The following is a 15,062-nucleotide window of genomic DNA, read 5'->3' as shown; positions in this document are numbered from 1 at the left end:
GCACCCCGGGCCCCTGGCCCCCTGGGCATCTGGCCCCTGGGCACCTGGCACACTGGGCCCCTGGCACCCTGGGACCCTGGCACCCTGGGACCCTGGCACCCTGGGCCCCTGGCACCCTGGGCACCTGGCATCCTCGGCCCCTGGCACCCTGGGCCCCTGGCACCCTGGCACCCTGGGCCCCTGGCACCCTGGGCACCTGGCACCCTGGGCCCTTGGCATCCTGGGCCCCTGGCACCCTGGGACCCTGGCACCCTGGGCCCCTGGCACCCTGGGCCCCTGGCATCCTGGGACCCTGGGCCCCTGGCACCCTGGGACCCTGGCACCCTGGGCCCCTGGGCCCCTGGCACCCTGGGACCCTGGCACCCCTGGCCCCTGGTAGATTGAGGCTGTGGGCATTGCCCTGCTTTAGTTAAATAGTAGACTGACCTCAGTTAATCTCTAATCAGGCAGCTTTTCCAACTTTGGCATGTCCTTATATGGTCGTATGTTCCCACCTCTTAACAGCCAATCAGAAGCAGGCGGAAGGCAGCCTTAAAGGGCCAGGCGCTGGACCGCGTGTTGCAGGAGCAGATTGAGTCCAGGACCAACAGTTCAGACAAATAGTAGCTTAACTGGAGCCAGAAGAAATGAATCATGGAAAAATATTTTGTTCTTGATTATAATAAACACTGAGCCAGTTGGCCCAGTTGGTCCAGTTGGTCACCTTTAACCAGTTTGAATGATTAGAGTCCAAACAGCCAATCAGAGCAGAGCGTTCCTGCGCCGCCTGCTGGATGCTGATGAGGAGGAAAACGTCAGGCAGCAGCTTTGGTCTCCCATTCCTGTAGAGAAAAATAAAACCACCAGTTAGAATCATCTCCTCTTGTTGAGTTATTCATGGAAACGTGTTTCTATTCACCAACATCAAACCGTTTCTGGATTGTCAAACACTTTGAATGTTTTAATGGAAACAACATGATGAATCAACCTTTTAGCAGAACCTGGTCCTTTCAGGTTCTGCTAAAAGGAGTTAGCATATCAGCATCATCTCAGTGCTAACATGTAGCAGCTAATGCTAATGGAAGCATCCACATTTCTAAAGAAGCTCCTTGAATGATCAGAGAAACTCTGGATAGATGAACTTTGATCCAATCTGAGGCTTGAAGAGCCTGAAGATTAAAACTAGAAACATGTTTGATGTTCATGTGGATTTATTCAGTAAATCAGGAGCAAAAAGTCGAATATGGTTTTTGATTCCATTGACATTAGTTAATTAAGAGGCCTGAAATGAAGTCAATTAAAAATGTTAGAGTCCCATAAGGTAGATTTAACTGAAGTTAAAACCTTTCCTCTAATGGTCTTTGCAGCAGGATTCAAAAGGTTTTTCAGAAATGAAACATGGCGGCAGGTTAACATGTCTGATCCGTCCCACCTTCTTCCTCTGGAAAACCTTCCCGTGTTCGATGAAGAGCGCAGAAGGAGCTCGTCTCAGCGAGTTCTTGGCCGAGGCCGTCCGCCGCAGCAGAGGGTTCAGGAAGCCCGCCTGGACCAGAGCAGACCAGGTCAGAGGTCAGAGGTCACAGGAGGAAACCAGCAGGACCTCAGCAGGTGCAGCTCACCTGAGCGCGCTCAGTGCAGATGGCCAGAGACTGCCTGAAGGAGGTGCGCTTGTTTCGCTTCACAGCAGACGCCAGGTTGGTTTCGGAGCCGGTTCTCAGCTGCACCGCCGGCGTGTCGACCAGCTTCAGCTTCTGGACATCGCGCTGCATCGCCGGCGCCATCCGGCCTGAAAAACACACTTCACTTTACTCTATGAGCAAACCTCAAGGTCAGGGGTCAGAGGTCTCAAACTGCAGTCCTCAGGACGTCCTGCAACTTTCAGCATGTTTTCCCTCCTGATGGTCCGGTTCTACTGGAACCAGAACTCCATCACCTGCTCCACCTCCGGTTGCTGTGGTTCTCTGGGTCAAACCAACCTGTTCCCCTCCTGGCCTGTGGGGGCGCTGCACCAAGAACCACTGAAGGAAACGACACAAAAACCTCTGAAGACACTGAGAGCAACTTCCTTCTTCACCAGATGGAAACAAGATGGAGGCGTCAGATTCTGGTGTTGGAGGATTTCTCTTTAGTGTTTGGCTAAAGACCAGGAGCCATTTCTGCTGCTAGCATTGGCTAGCATGTTAGCTTTGATTGTATTTACCCAGAATGCCCTGCGCTGTAGCCCACTTCCTGCTTTTGTAATGGCCTCTGGTCCGCTTGGCTTTCACATTCAAGCTGAACCAGAGTTCACTTCAACCGAACCCAGACTGAGGTATGGAGGACCAGAGGTCAGAGGTTGATTAGTTTTCACACCTCTCCAACTGGACCGGACTTTGACTAGGCAGATGGACTGGAGTTGGGTTAAAGGGGACTGAACAGGGACGGCGATGATGCACCCTGAGCTGTCTTCTCCTGGCTCAGTAGCGGAGCAGACTGCATGCTAGCAGGGCAGCTTCATCATTTAATTCAGCCGGTGGGACAAGAGACACGTCTGGAAGTTGCAGAACTCTGGCCCTTGAGGAGTTCAGTCTGAGACCACTGATCAGATTATTCATCCTGAAGGTTTGGTCCAGGTCTGACTCACTGCTGCTCAGCACCGTGTTGCTGTAGGTCACCGATTCTCTGGACGACACTGAGTTACGGTGAGCTGAATCCTGAGAGCCGTGCTGCTGAAAGACAAACAGGGATCAGCAGCCTCTACACAGAAAGCACATCTTCCCCATCGACTGCAGGGAGGATCGTCAGAAGAATGAATTTCCGGCTTGTACCAGGGCTTTCTGTGGAGCGGAGTTGGAGTAGAGGGGCTGGCTGCTGGTGGTTCTGGTAAGGCAGAATGGGTCGTCCATGTAGGCGTTGGAGGTTGGGAACCGGCGCGTTTGCAGCCCGCTGAGGAAAGAAGAGCAAGGTTTAAACTCAGAGAGCAGAAAGAGAGTGATCTCATGAAGGGATTTGCTGGTTTTAAAAAGTTTGTCCCACCTGAGGGCGCCACCTGTGTTCTCCTGAGTCTTGTTGTCATGGTAACCACGACTGGCAGCTCCGTCCTGCAGCAGCTTCAGCCATTTTTCTTTTTCCTCCAACGAGCTCACCTGAAGTGATGAAGGTTAGACAGAAAGACTTGATGATGAGGAACTAACCTGAGACTCCGGAGCTCCGATCTGCCAGCTCACCTCCAGCACGGCCACCTGGTCGCCGAGCATGCTCAGTGAGATCCTGTAGCAACGGTCTGGGTCGTCTCTGACCTCACAGCCTCGGAGCTGGACCGTGTACTGAGGCGACCGCTTCACCTCTTCCTCCTCGTCTTTCTCCATCTCCTCTCCGAACATGTTGAGGACGCCGTCCTCCACCTGACACTGTAAACTCTGCCACTGGCAGTTCATCAGGACGTTCAGGAACCCTGCAGGTCCACAGCACCAAAAGTCACCGACCGGCATTTACTGCAAACCCATACAGGCTGCAGCCCTCTCCTCCAGTTTGGGGCCAATATCAGCTTCTCTGTTCCTATCCTGGTGTTTCTGGTGGTCTTTCTTCTACGCCTACCACTGCTGCTCCACTGTGATCCAGCCAGTAAGTCACCACCTGTCCATCAGTCTGGATCATTTCCTGATCAGTCCCAATCAGGAATGATCTCTTGTGGTGTCTCCCTGTAGGGCCTTCATCTCGTATTAACACAGTTCCACCTGCTACTTGGTTGTGATGCTCCATGAACACTTTGCTTACCTCACACTCAGCCATCATGAGTTGGACTGTTTCAGGAGCTTCTTCCCACAGGCTGAATGTTTGGTTCTGATTTGGTAAAACCCAGCATTTAGGAGTGATCATCCTGATAAACTCCAGGATCTTTGCTGTTTCATCCTGCATAGCTGCTTTGACACTCATTTGTCGTCTAGGAGTTTTGGTGTCAGCTTCTGTCTCCTCCAGGTTATTACATGATGTCAGTGTAAATGGGTTCAACATTGTTGTTGCCATTCAGCTGCCTTTCTTTCTGTAGGTACAGGGCCCTTGCTGACCTGGTACTTCAACCCTTCAGTTCCGATCACCCTCCCTCTCTTGGACAGTCTGCAGAAGTTTCGATTCCCAACCCTACATCCTGGGTTTCTGGATCACTGACTTGGCATCTCGCTTGTTCTCACAGCTTGAATCTGGATCTTTGTCACGGCTTCCACTAAATTTTTCTGAATTGTTCAATTAAAAAGATTTATTCCTAAATTATCCATGTAAACAGTTGACTGTTTCTGAACTGTCTACAGTCAGTTTTGAATAATTTAAAGTCCATCATCACCTTAACATAAATCCCCCCAATCAACCAGCTGTAAATTGGGGGCCTGTCCGGGATGTAAACCACATAGAGTCGGAGTGTGTAGTAACCGATGATGAATGTTCTGATGGATTGTATTGCTAGTGCAAGATGTTGTGACAACCCTTATGGTGAAGACTTCAACCAAGACTAATTTATTAGAACCGGCTAAGTATCCAGGTTTGCCAGATTTGCTTCAGAAAGTTCAACAGTTCTGTTTTTCTCAACACAGAAGTAAAGTTTCAGTACCTTTGTCTCTGTTGAGGCTGCAGTAAGCTGAAGGTTTCTCCTCATCAGAGTCGGTAAGAACTGTACTGGACTGAAGACACAACAAAAACATTTTCACTTAGAGTTCACATGTTTGTTTCCTATTAGTACAGATGTTTTCTTAAGGTTTTTCCTGGTTTTTAGAGTTTAAAAGCTCCCCATCTGGATGTTCTTCACTGGGCCAGGAGAACCTTGGTGTGTTTCTTACCCTGCAGGACAGTCGCAGATCAGATTTACTCAGAGAGGAGAAGCTCTGAGACTCCACTTCCCCTCCAGCGCTCACCTCCTCGATCACCTTCATACAGGAAACACAGAGAATGACTTCACATCAGGAACAGCTCGTCCATGAATGTTGCTGTCAGCAGCCCAGGGTTTATAGAGGTTGGTTCAGGTTGAAAGGTGCTTGGTGAACTGCTGACCTTCCTCCACTCGTCCGCCTGCTGGAAGCTGCTGTAGCCCAGAACCAGAGACTCAGAGCCCACTGGGACCAGTTTGAGCTGGTGCTGGATCTTAGCGCTGCTCTTCGACTTGTAGACAATCTGACAGCCGTGAAGGTTCAACTCCAGCTGGGGCAGCAGGTCCCGGGCAAATTTATAGCACTGGTGGAGACAGACAGATGGATGGATGGATGGATGATGGATGGATGGACGGACGAACAGCCACTTTGTAACTCATCCATCATCCATCCATCCATTATCCATCCATCCATCCACCATCATCCATCCATCCATCCATCCATCCATCCATCCATCTTCCTGTTCTTGGTTCTCATCCTTCCTCAGATAAATCATCTCATCTTGAACCAGTAGAAGGAATGTTCATACTGGCAGTATGGGACAACAATCGCAGTCGCTCCGTTCAGGACTTCTGTCCCTCACTAAAGATGTCCGCCAAGGCGCCTCAACCTGATCAGGTGACGTAGCATCAATAACGCCACATCACGCCATGAGGGACAAAGCAGAACAACCAAACCAGACCCAAAGTGTTCAACGGGTCTGGATTGAACACTTTGGGTCTCCGCAGCGGCCTCTAGTGGAGATTACAGGCACTGCAGCTGCAGGGTGTGCGTTTCCTCCTCTTCCTCACCAGCAGCATGTCGTTCTTGATGATGAAGAGCTGCTTGCTCCACTGTCCGAGCCACTTCCTCCTCCACAGGTACCCGCAGAGCCGGGACTCCGGCGTGGGCCGCAGGCTGATCTGGGAGCTGCTCCACTGGATGTAGTGAGCTCTGTCCTTCACAAGGCCGCCTCCTTCATCCTCATCATCCTCTTCTTCACCGTACGACTCGTAGTGACTGCTCTCTGACTCCGCCCTCTCTGGAGGAAGGAAAAGGTTCCTGTTCAGTGGCTTTAGACCCGCTGAGGTTCCTCTGCTGTGTCTGCGTACCTGTGTTGGACGCGGTGGTTTCAGACGCTACGTAAGGTTCTGCTTCCTCGTACGTGTCCTCTTCATCGTCACCGCCAAGCCCGTCTGGAGGATGAGGAGGGACGGTGGGGCCCTGCAAACAGTCATTCATATGCTGAGCACATGTCGCTAATCCGCTGATAGCAGAGCTAATTCTTCTTACAGCGCTTTGCTCATCTTGCTAACATTTAGCGCACTTAGCTTCCGCATGGAGAGCGCTAATTTACTTTGCTATAAGTAAACTTCCAGCTGAATAAAGTTCAACATTTGTGCTGAAGTTTCATCGCCAATTCATAAAAATTATTCAAGTAGTTTCTATTCGGGCTCTTATTTTGAAGTGGACTGTTCCGTTTCCTCTCATCATGTTTTTCCCCAAAAACTTTAATTAAAACAAGAAACATTCAGCAACAAAATAAACATTAAAGGATACGACATGAACCTAAATGTAATATTTAAAGACTTTATAGAACATGTAAATTATGATGTCAGAATTAAACTCATGTTTTTATAGTTACTTTGAGCTCCACCAGATAAAATCCCAGGAAATCTAAAGTTACTGGGTGTGAATACTTTTGTGAGCTCTGTGAACGCTGTGCTGGGATTTTGATCTTATCTTGTGTGTGTGTGTGTGTGTGTGTGTGTGTGTGTGTGTGTGTTTTCTGTCCATCACGTAGACCAGATGCTAATCTGCCGCCATCAGCAGCCGCTTCCTCCCCCTGCAGGTCCGTCAGCCAATGGGAGCGCAGCGCGGCGGCCTCCCGTGTAAACAGAGCGCTTCCTGTGCCTCCCTCACACACACCCGCTCACCCCGCCGTCTCCTCCCAAACCCCCGGAGGCCCCGGTCTGTCATTACTGACCCACATCACAGGCGCTGGATCCCGTCTAAAAACAAACTTTCTTCCCTCCACCCAGTTTTCCTTTGAGCTCCTCTCTGAGGTCGGGGAGCGAGGAGGTTTGGTTAGAGTCTGACCTGCCGTGATGGGATGATGACCCTTTTCCTTACCGCTGATTAACGATGCTCCTGTGTTGCCGTGGTAACCGTATGATGGGAAACAGGAGGTTTTGTCGAGGTTCTCTAAACCGCCACTGCAGGATTTCTGGAGACTTTTCAGTTTTTCTTTGGATTCTTTTCCTTTAAATCTGTTTTTATTTGACAGCCCTGGAAGAGAAACCAGTTTGCCCAGTTTGCCCAGTGATGTTTGCTCACCCCGCTCTTCATCCAGTCCGACGGGTCCTGATGTGAGATCAGCTGAGACGACCAAACTGCATCTGGAAACAACCAAACATGGAGCAAACATCGGATCTGAGGTGGGAGAAGGAAGGCGGCGCCGCGGCGTACCTGTCCCAGGTGAGTCATCCAGCTCGTTGCCTAGCGACGATGAGGGACAGCTCATCACCATGTACTCAGCATCTTCCACTGCAGACACAGGAAACCATTCACACATTAAGAAGCTAAATGTTTCCATCACATTAATATGTCCTAGAGGCTCAGATGAATCTGTGAATGTGTTTCATCTGCAGCCTGTTTCTCTCCGTCTGCGCCGTTTATTCGGACCAAACAGGAAGTGGAACCGGGTGAACCAGGAAGTGATCAGCAGGTCGCTACCTGGAGCGTCGGGCGTCTGCAGTTTGGACAGCAGCTCTGAGATCGACTTCTTCTGCGCCTGAGCGATGTAGCTCAGGTTCTCCGAGTCGAGAACCGACAGGAACGTCTGCAGATCCCAGATCAGCTTCGCCAGAACTGAGCACAGCAGGGAGAGAGAGGAGCAGTGGGCGAGTTAACGAACGAGTCAGTCACTCAACAGTTAGTGAACAAGCCAGGTAATGAACGAGTCAGTAACTGAACGAGTCAGTAACTGAATGAGTCAGTAAATGAACGAGTCAGTAACTGAATGAGTCAGTAAATGAACGAGTCAGTAACTGAACGAGTCAGTAACTGAACGAGTCAGTAACTGAACGAGTCAGTAACTGAATGAGTCAGTCTCTAGTCCGTCTCCCTCGTTGCCGCCATGTTTGGAGCCACTGAGAGAAGTTCAGACATCCAGCAGCTCTGACTTTGCCTCTCCATCTCTCCAGTTTACAGCTGAGGCAACGGTTGCCTGAGAGCGACAGAGAGACAACGGTTGCCTGAGAGGGACAGAGAGGCAACGGTTGCCTGAGTTGCGGTGACTCATGTTTGGTCCTTATCTGTGTTTCCTCTGAAACAGACTCTCTGTCTGTTTGCTCTCCTTCCTTAATGTTTAACTGTTTCCATCATTCCAGCAGCTTTGCATCATCAACCAGATTCAGCTTCATCAGCAGATCTGACTGTAAACATCAGCGGGAATCAATAACGGTTATTAATAATCACAGATGTAAAGAATCAGACGAATGAAGCGTTTTTCTCTCTGTGGACGGATTAAAACACCTCGGCTTGTTTTCCGCTGGTTTGACGCTCGGCAAGGAAAACTGGATAAAAAGCAGGAAAGTTTCTCCCATCATGTAGCGGATCAGAGCAAACACTCGGTGCTGCTAATGTTTAACCTTCTGATCCAGCGCCTGATGTTTGTGCTGCTCAGTTGATAAAGTTTCAGAACCAGATAAATAATCAATGAACTGATTATTAAAAATCAAATCAGAGACAAACTGGAAGAAATTCTCGCAAAAGTCGCTTTAGGGCCTCAATAATAACTGGAAATAAACTAAAATTAAATGTATTTGTATTGAAACTGTTGATTCCTTCTTTTTATTTTTACCGCTGTATCTCATGTTTTTGTTTTTTTGTCCTTTGAACTGCTGAAATATGCTTCACAAATAAACTTTATGATTTTAATGGCTATCAACACAGTGACACTTTTTAATACTTTATTTATTAATTTGTAGCATAAATGTTTAATTTAGTCTCCAAGCAGCTCCATAAGATAATCTGTCAGATAAAACTAAAGTTTTTGAAAAACATGTCAGATGTAATAAAAGATGAAAGATTAAAGTTTCAGAGCTTAGAAATGTTTAGAAACCATAATAATTATTGATTCAGAACATAAATGTATTTTTGACATATAATTATCAGAAACAAGTTACATTCTGGATTCATCAGTTGAATTTATTCTGATTAACATCAAATTAATGTTTGATGTTTTCATTGTTGCTGAAATCTTATTTTTTCGGGTTCATGTCTGTTGCAGATGCATCGATTCTACAGGAGAGACTCAGTTTGACAAAATGTGATTCTTTAATGTGATTTTATCCGTTTCTGGCTTTGAGCATCACAAACAAATGATCCTGTAAACTAAACCTGGTGGCGGTTTAATCTCAGAATAAATGAGATTAAAGCAGTTTTAGTGTCTGCTGAGCGAAATGAGCCTCCGACTCATCCTCCTTCCCTTCCTGCCTTTTATAGGAATCTGAGGAATTTGTGGCCTTTTGGGGGGAAAATCATGAGAATAACATTTGCTGTGATGCAAATAAGGCTCATGAATTATTTTCCAGGGAGAAACAAACAACCTAAACTGTCCATCAGTTTGTACATCTGCAGTACCACCTGCAGCCAGCGGCGGCAGTATTCATTAGACTGACAAGAAGAATCCAGAAGAAGTCCTGTTTACAGTTTTCCATAAGTTATTTAGGAGAGACAGTAAATATGATCAGAGAACAAAACTGAATGTTTCAAAGGTGCATACAGATGCACTCCACACTTTTCAGATATTCTTTGGAGTAAATTTTAATATTTAATTTCACTGTCACATAAAAAATAAACTCTGTATTCATGTGATGCCTGCACCCCCAGCCTGCATCAGTCCCATGTCTGTATTCAGCTGGTTTAGAGGTGGAGACCAGCTGGTGCCTCAAGAAGGTCCGGTTCTGGTTCTGGTTCTGGTAGAACCTTTACTTTCTGGTTTATCTGAGCTTCATTGAGGCAAATGAGTCTCAAAGGGCCGATCTCAGAGCCGCTTGTGAGGCGGACATGCAGACAGAGCCGTCCTGAACAATGGAGGCCTGTCCTGGAGTCCATTCATGGGGACAGACTGCGTCCATTCAGGCGGCGGCGTGGGAGACGGAGGTTAAATGTTGATTAACTCCTCTGCCGTTTCACAGCACTGCTTATCAGGCCGCTGCTGCTTTAAACACCGAGCTGCACATACCTCTCACACCCACAGCTCTGCAGCAACAACACGAGACACGAGGACGGCTGGACACATCCAAACACACTGGAGACGTCCAGAAACATGGGACATGTTCAAAAACACTGGAGACGTCCACAAACACGGGACATGTTCAAAAACACTGGACACGTCCAGAAACACACAGGATGCATTAAAAAACTCGGTGCTGCTTGTTACACAGTGAAATATTAACAGCAATAATTTGGGTTTTTTAACTCATCATAAGACAAAATAACAGGGTTTTCATTCATTTATAAATGTCCCAGTTTCAAACTAAATATTTAGTTAGCAAGCCAAATATTTACCTATAAGCTAAATAGTCGCTAACTAAATATTTAAGTAGGAAGCTAAATATTTAGCTTACAAATTAAATATTTAAGTCCAAACCATTTAAGTTGGCTAGCTATACGTAGCTTACAGACAAAATGTTTAGATTGCTAACTACATATTCAGCCTATAAACTGAATATTGAGGTTGCTAGCTAAGTATTTAGCTTGCAAATTAATATTTAGCTTATGTACAAATTAAACATTTAGCTTCCTAACCAAATATTTTGATTACAAACAAAATACTTAGATGGCTAACAAAATATTTAGTTTGCTAACTTATATTCAGCTTCATTACAAATTAAACATTTAGCTTGCTAGCGAGATATTTAGCTTGCTAATTAATTTTTAGCTCGCTAATTAACATTTAGCTTTACTACTAATTAATTCCAAACTAAACTAAATATTTAACTTGCTAACGCTGTGATCTCACCATCACTTCCTGTCTCTGGCTTCAAGCTGCACTGACCTAAAACTGACACTTTCATATGAAAAATAACAACTTCACCACAAAATAACAGAGAACACAAAAAGAGAACTTTATATAATTCTCATGTGTTTACCCCATGATGCGTGCATGAAGATCAAACTAAATCAGCCGCATCTGTGATCCTGGTCTCACACCAGCTGAGTTTTTCTCCTGGACCGGCTGTAGAACTGAGAGTCCGGCCGTTAAACCCTACAGCTCTGTTAAAACCAGCTGCTGTGGTTAAAACCTTCCTGGCTTCGGTTCATGGATCCAGAAACAAGTGGAGGTCCTCACTCAGTTCTCCATTAAAAGCCTTAGCTAAGCTGCTCAACAATGGCTGCTGGTCTGCAGCTGCATGTGACCCAGATTCAGCCAGATGTGTCCGGGTCCGGTCCTCCAGAGCCCGCTCTCCCTGGTTTTAGCCACATCTTCCCCAGTTAGCAGATTGGCTCCCAGCTGATCAGTCTTGTCAGTTGTTTCCTGATCGTTTCTGTGTTTATTTGTGGCCTGAAGCCTGAAATCAAAGCAGAGAGAAACGGGCCTCAGCTGCTCCTGTAATCGGCTTCGGTTGCAGCTTTTAGAAAAAGTAGTTTCAGCAGCGCTGCCATGAGAACCAAACCTTGAAATTAGTCAGAAGATGTGATTCCTGCAAAACCCCCAAACATGTTGTGTGTCTGTCCAGCTGTGTTTGTGGGGACTTGTGTATTTATATCCCTTATGGGGACATGGTGAATTATGGGGACGTTTTGGGCTGATCAAATCTTCAAATAGGTATTTAGGGGCTCGAAGTTGTCTTTTCGTGTTAGAATGACATTGATTCATGTTTGTTGAGACAAAATCGTGTGATTTTGGGACCTCAGATGTAGAGAAGTGCAAACATGTGTGCAGCAGGGAGGAGCCACTTTCTTTCATCTGCTGGGGAGAAAACACTCCATTCATGTTTCTGAGCTGAGACACCAGCAGCTTATCTCCTCAATGTTCCTCAGCATTTAGTTTCCGTTTGCTCTCCTGATTTCTCAGTGGGCTGGGTTAGCTCTTAATATGGGAATAACTGTTGGTTTGGATACCTTGAAGACACAAACACCCGGAAATCTGATGGATCTAAACGGCCTATTAGCTGTGACCCCGGAGACGCCGCGGGAGGAAGACATGATGATGAAGAGCAGGAAGGAGGAGGAGGATGGAGGAGCAAGCAGGGGTGTTTCCGATTGTTAACATACCAGCAGCACGATAAAGACTTCACAGCAGAAGGAGGACGGGCTGAAACAGTGCCCCCTATAGGCAAACAGCTGCAGCTGCACAAAATACATGTCGCTGTTTCCATTCCGCTAAGAAACAAAATGGTTCTTCACTCAGAGAATCACTCTGCTGTTTTTATTGGAAGCTAAATGAGTTTACAGCTTGCTGTTTGTTTTTAAATCAGGTGCAAACAGCAGCAGAGGTTTTAAAATTTAATCCATGAAGATAAACGTAACTTTGAAGGCCTTTAGCTTAAATATTACAAAATTTTTAAAGTGACTCTTTAAAAGTAACAAAGAAGGAATTTATCAGGTCTGATTCAGTTCAAAAAAGACAAATAAAATAAAAATATTTAAATAGATTATTTTAACTGTCAGGAGAAAAATCCTCAAAAAATGCCCGAAAAAGTTAATTAAATCAGCTGTTGATCTCAAACCCTTTGCATGTAAAAGCTTGAACTGTTTATGAAGACATTTTTAAAATACTTAATCTTAACAGTCAAACATGTTGTATCTGTCATTTTTAACACAAACAAATTAGAAAATATTTGCCTTGCCTAAAAAGTCATATTCAATAAATTAGAATATTATTGAAAAGTCCATTTATTTCAGTTAATTAAAAAGTCAAATACTGACTTGTTTTCATGATTATGATGATTTTCTGCTTACAGTTCATAAAAACAAAACATTTAGATTATAAAATTACATTAGACCAATGAAAAATATTTTTAAAAATAGAAATGTGGATTTAATGATTTAAAGTATGTTTAACATCTGGTTACAGGTTGATATTTTGAAATGATATATTCAACCTGACAAACAAGCCTCATCAGATTCTTACAAAGATATTCATGTTTCATGGTGTTTATGTTTGCTTTAGTTTTTATTTTTATCATTAAAGTAGTAAAAACATGTTTTCATAGTGTTTGAAACATTAAAAACCTGCATCACATTTTCATAAAAATAAAGACAACTACATTTTGACTCCATCGTTTCTTCTTGAAGTTTTAGTGTTTTTATATTGACTCTTATGGGATATTTGGTACGGATTGTATCAGTTTGTACACTTTGATAATAAGGAGATTTAATAGTTTACAATAAGCTGCAGATATTCCACATGAGGAAATTTCTTGATAATTTGATAAACTATGCTGTGAATTATTTTATTTAATCAGAAATTGTTACTGTTGCACATCGAAAAGTCGATAAAAACAATAAAACCTACATTATAGCTGCAGGATGGTGCAGATCATTCACCTTTACTTCATCAGTGGTTTTACTGTCTTCATCGTCTCCCTCAGAATGTCTTCCACCAGATTTTTGTTGATAATTTTAGGTGGTTTTCTATAATCTGATGTGGTGACATGACTCCATCTCCTCCAGCCAGATTAACGTCCTTTTTCATAACTTCAATCAGGAATCAGAACCACAACAATGTACAATATAAAATATCTCAATAAACATTAAATTAAGCTAAATTATACAAGTGATTTGGGTCTTTTATGGATCATTTAAGGATCACAGGCTGTTATGGAAGAGGAAGAAAAGCTGATCTGCAGCAAACTTTGGATCAATATTTAACAGAATAATTAAAACTTTTGAGACTTTTTTATTAATTGCTTGTTAAATTTGATTCAGAAACACAAATAAAGTAAACAAATATTACATAAACCCTTAAAATCTACTTAAAATATTCTACATATCTGAAGACAAATGGCTGTTTTTACTGAGCTGCTCTGTTATCTGGAGTTAGATTCAGTCTGTCAGAGAAACAGTGAATAGAATAGAATAGAATAGAATAGAATAGAATAGAATAGAATAGAATAGAATAGAATAGAATAGAATAGAAACAACCTCAGTACCTTTCTGTTTGTCCATGTCTGTCGTCTCAGCAGCAGTTCATCTTCAGTCTCATCTCTGCTGGAAGAAAAACAGACGTCAGGTTTCCTCCTTCCTGGACTCCCTCTGTTGGCTTTGTGGGACACACCGAGGTCTGACAGCCCAGTCCAGCCCAGTCCTGCCCCTCACAACCTAGTCCTGCCCCTCCGAGACCTGAACACACGGAGGAGGGGGATCGTCCGTCTGTGATGGTCAGAGTGAAAAGCAAGCAACCTTTGATTCTGATTTTGCTTCATATCTGTCCATCTTGACCTCCTCTTCTGTCTCCTGGGCTTCCTTTGAGACGTTCACATCCCTCTCTGTATTTCAGACTCAGACGCGTTCCCTGTCCCCTGTCCCCTGTCCCCTGTCTTAGTTGTTTCCAGTCTGCGGTGGTTTCTTTCCGTCTCCCAGCAGTTAAAAGTTAGAAGCCACTTTCTGTGGCTGCACTTCTAAACCAGGAAAGCTTCCAGATGTTGTTCCTCTCATTCTTGACATAAAGTGTCCAATAGCACCGGGTCCAACTTCTGGTCCTTAGCTTCTCCTTCAGAGACAGTCCAGCAGCTGTACCCTCCTCCTCCTCCTCCTCTTCCTCAGCCTAACCTCTGGAATGTGGTTCATTGTCTTGGTGAAAACTGGATGAACATCTCATGAAGAGATGACGTTGAAGGCTCAGCGTCAATGCTGCATCAGACAGCCCACAGCATGATACCACCTCTTACCATCTCAGAGCCAGATGTCAACAACGGTAGACTCGTCCATCCAGCCTTACCTGCTGGAGCCACAGCCTGAACAAACATCTCCAGTAAACAAGGCCTCAGCAGGGTTAGCGAGTTAGCTAAATGTTAGCGTTGTTGGTCTGTATAAATAAACTAATAAATTACATTAAAATCTTTAAAATTAAAAAAATACGCAGATGTGTGAATTATACCGTTTTCCAGGTTCGCTCCGCGTCTTTCACTTTTTTCCCCATTGTAGAAGCTAAACACCCCCAGCAGGTGGCGGTAATATAACTGTTAGGATGGA

At 45.0% G+C, this 15,062-nt stretch overlaps 1 protein-coding gene across 2 annotated transcripts; it reads right to left on the bottom strand.

Annotated features, from left to right (window-relative positions):
• Positions 1 to 315: 315 nt before the first annotated feature.
• Positions 316 to 14,963, bottom strand: LOC106935337 (actin filament-associated protein 1-like 2). Of its 2 annotated transcripts, none has more exons than XM_015015768.1 (16): positions 14,021 to 14,963; positions 7,590 to 7,724; positions 7,323 to 7,400; positions 7,191 to 7,252; positions 5,966 to 6,077; positions 5,666 to 5,895; positions 4,999 to 5,178; positions 4,788 to 4,874; positions 4,562 to 4,631; positions 3,186 to 3,412; positions 2,995 to 3,104; positions 2,787 to 2,904; positions 2,603 to 2,687; positions 1,599 to 1,765; positions 1,412 to 1,522; positions 316 to 821 (listed from the first exon to the last, which is right to left on the bottom strand). In XM_015015768.1, exons 1-16 carry the CDS (start codon positions 14,034 to 14,036, stop codon positions 795 to 797), a joined length of 1,815 nt encoding a protein of 604 aa, XP_014871254.1. In that variant the 5' UTR covers positions 14,037 to 14,963; the 3' UTR covers positions 316 to 794. The 2 variants fall into 2 exon arrangements, with proteins under 2 accessions (XP_014871254.1, XP_014871256.1); XM_015015770.1 differs by having other exon boundaries at positions 2,603 to 2,684.
• Positions 14,964 to 15,062: the final 99 nt, after the last annotated feature.

Source organism: Poecilia latipinna, unplaced genomic scaffold (assembly GCF_001443285.1).
Source record: "Poecilia latipinna isolate Pla-1442-1.1 unplaced genomic scaffold, P_latipinna-1.0 Scaffold1950, whole genome shotgun sequence".
NCBI lineage: Eukaryota > Metazoa > Chordata > Actinopteri > Cyprinodontiformes > Poeciliidae > Poecilia > Poecilia latipinna.
Note: the sequence above shows the minus strand (reverse complement) of the source record. Positions and strands in the feature narration are given on the sequence as shown.

What these genes read in the sequence shown, in the direction of transcription:
- LOC106935337 (XM_015015768.1), bottom strand. An exon ending in GCAGACGCCCGACGCTCCAG is followed by an intron (nt 7,401 to 7,589) that starts GTAGCGACCTGC and finishes CTGTGTCTGCAG; the next exon opens with TGGAAGATGCTGAGTACATG. An exon ending in ACCAGGTGGCCGTGCTGGAG is followed by an intron (nt 3,105 to 3,185) that starts GTGAGCTGGCAG and finishes TCATCACTTCAG; the next exon opens with GTGAGCTCGTTGGAGGAAAA.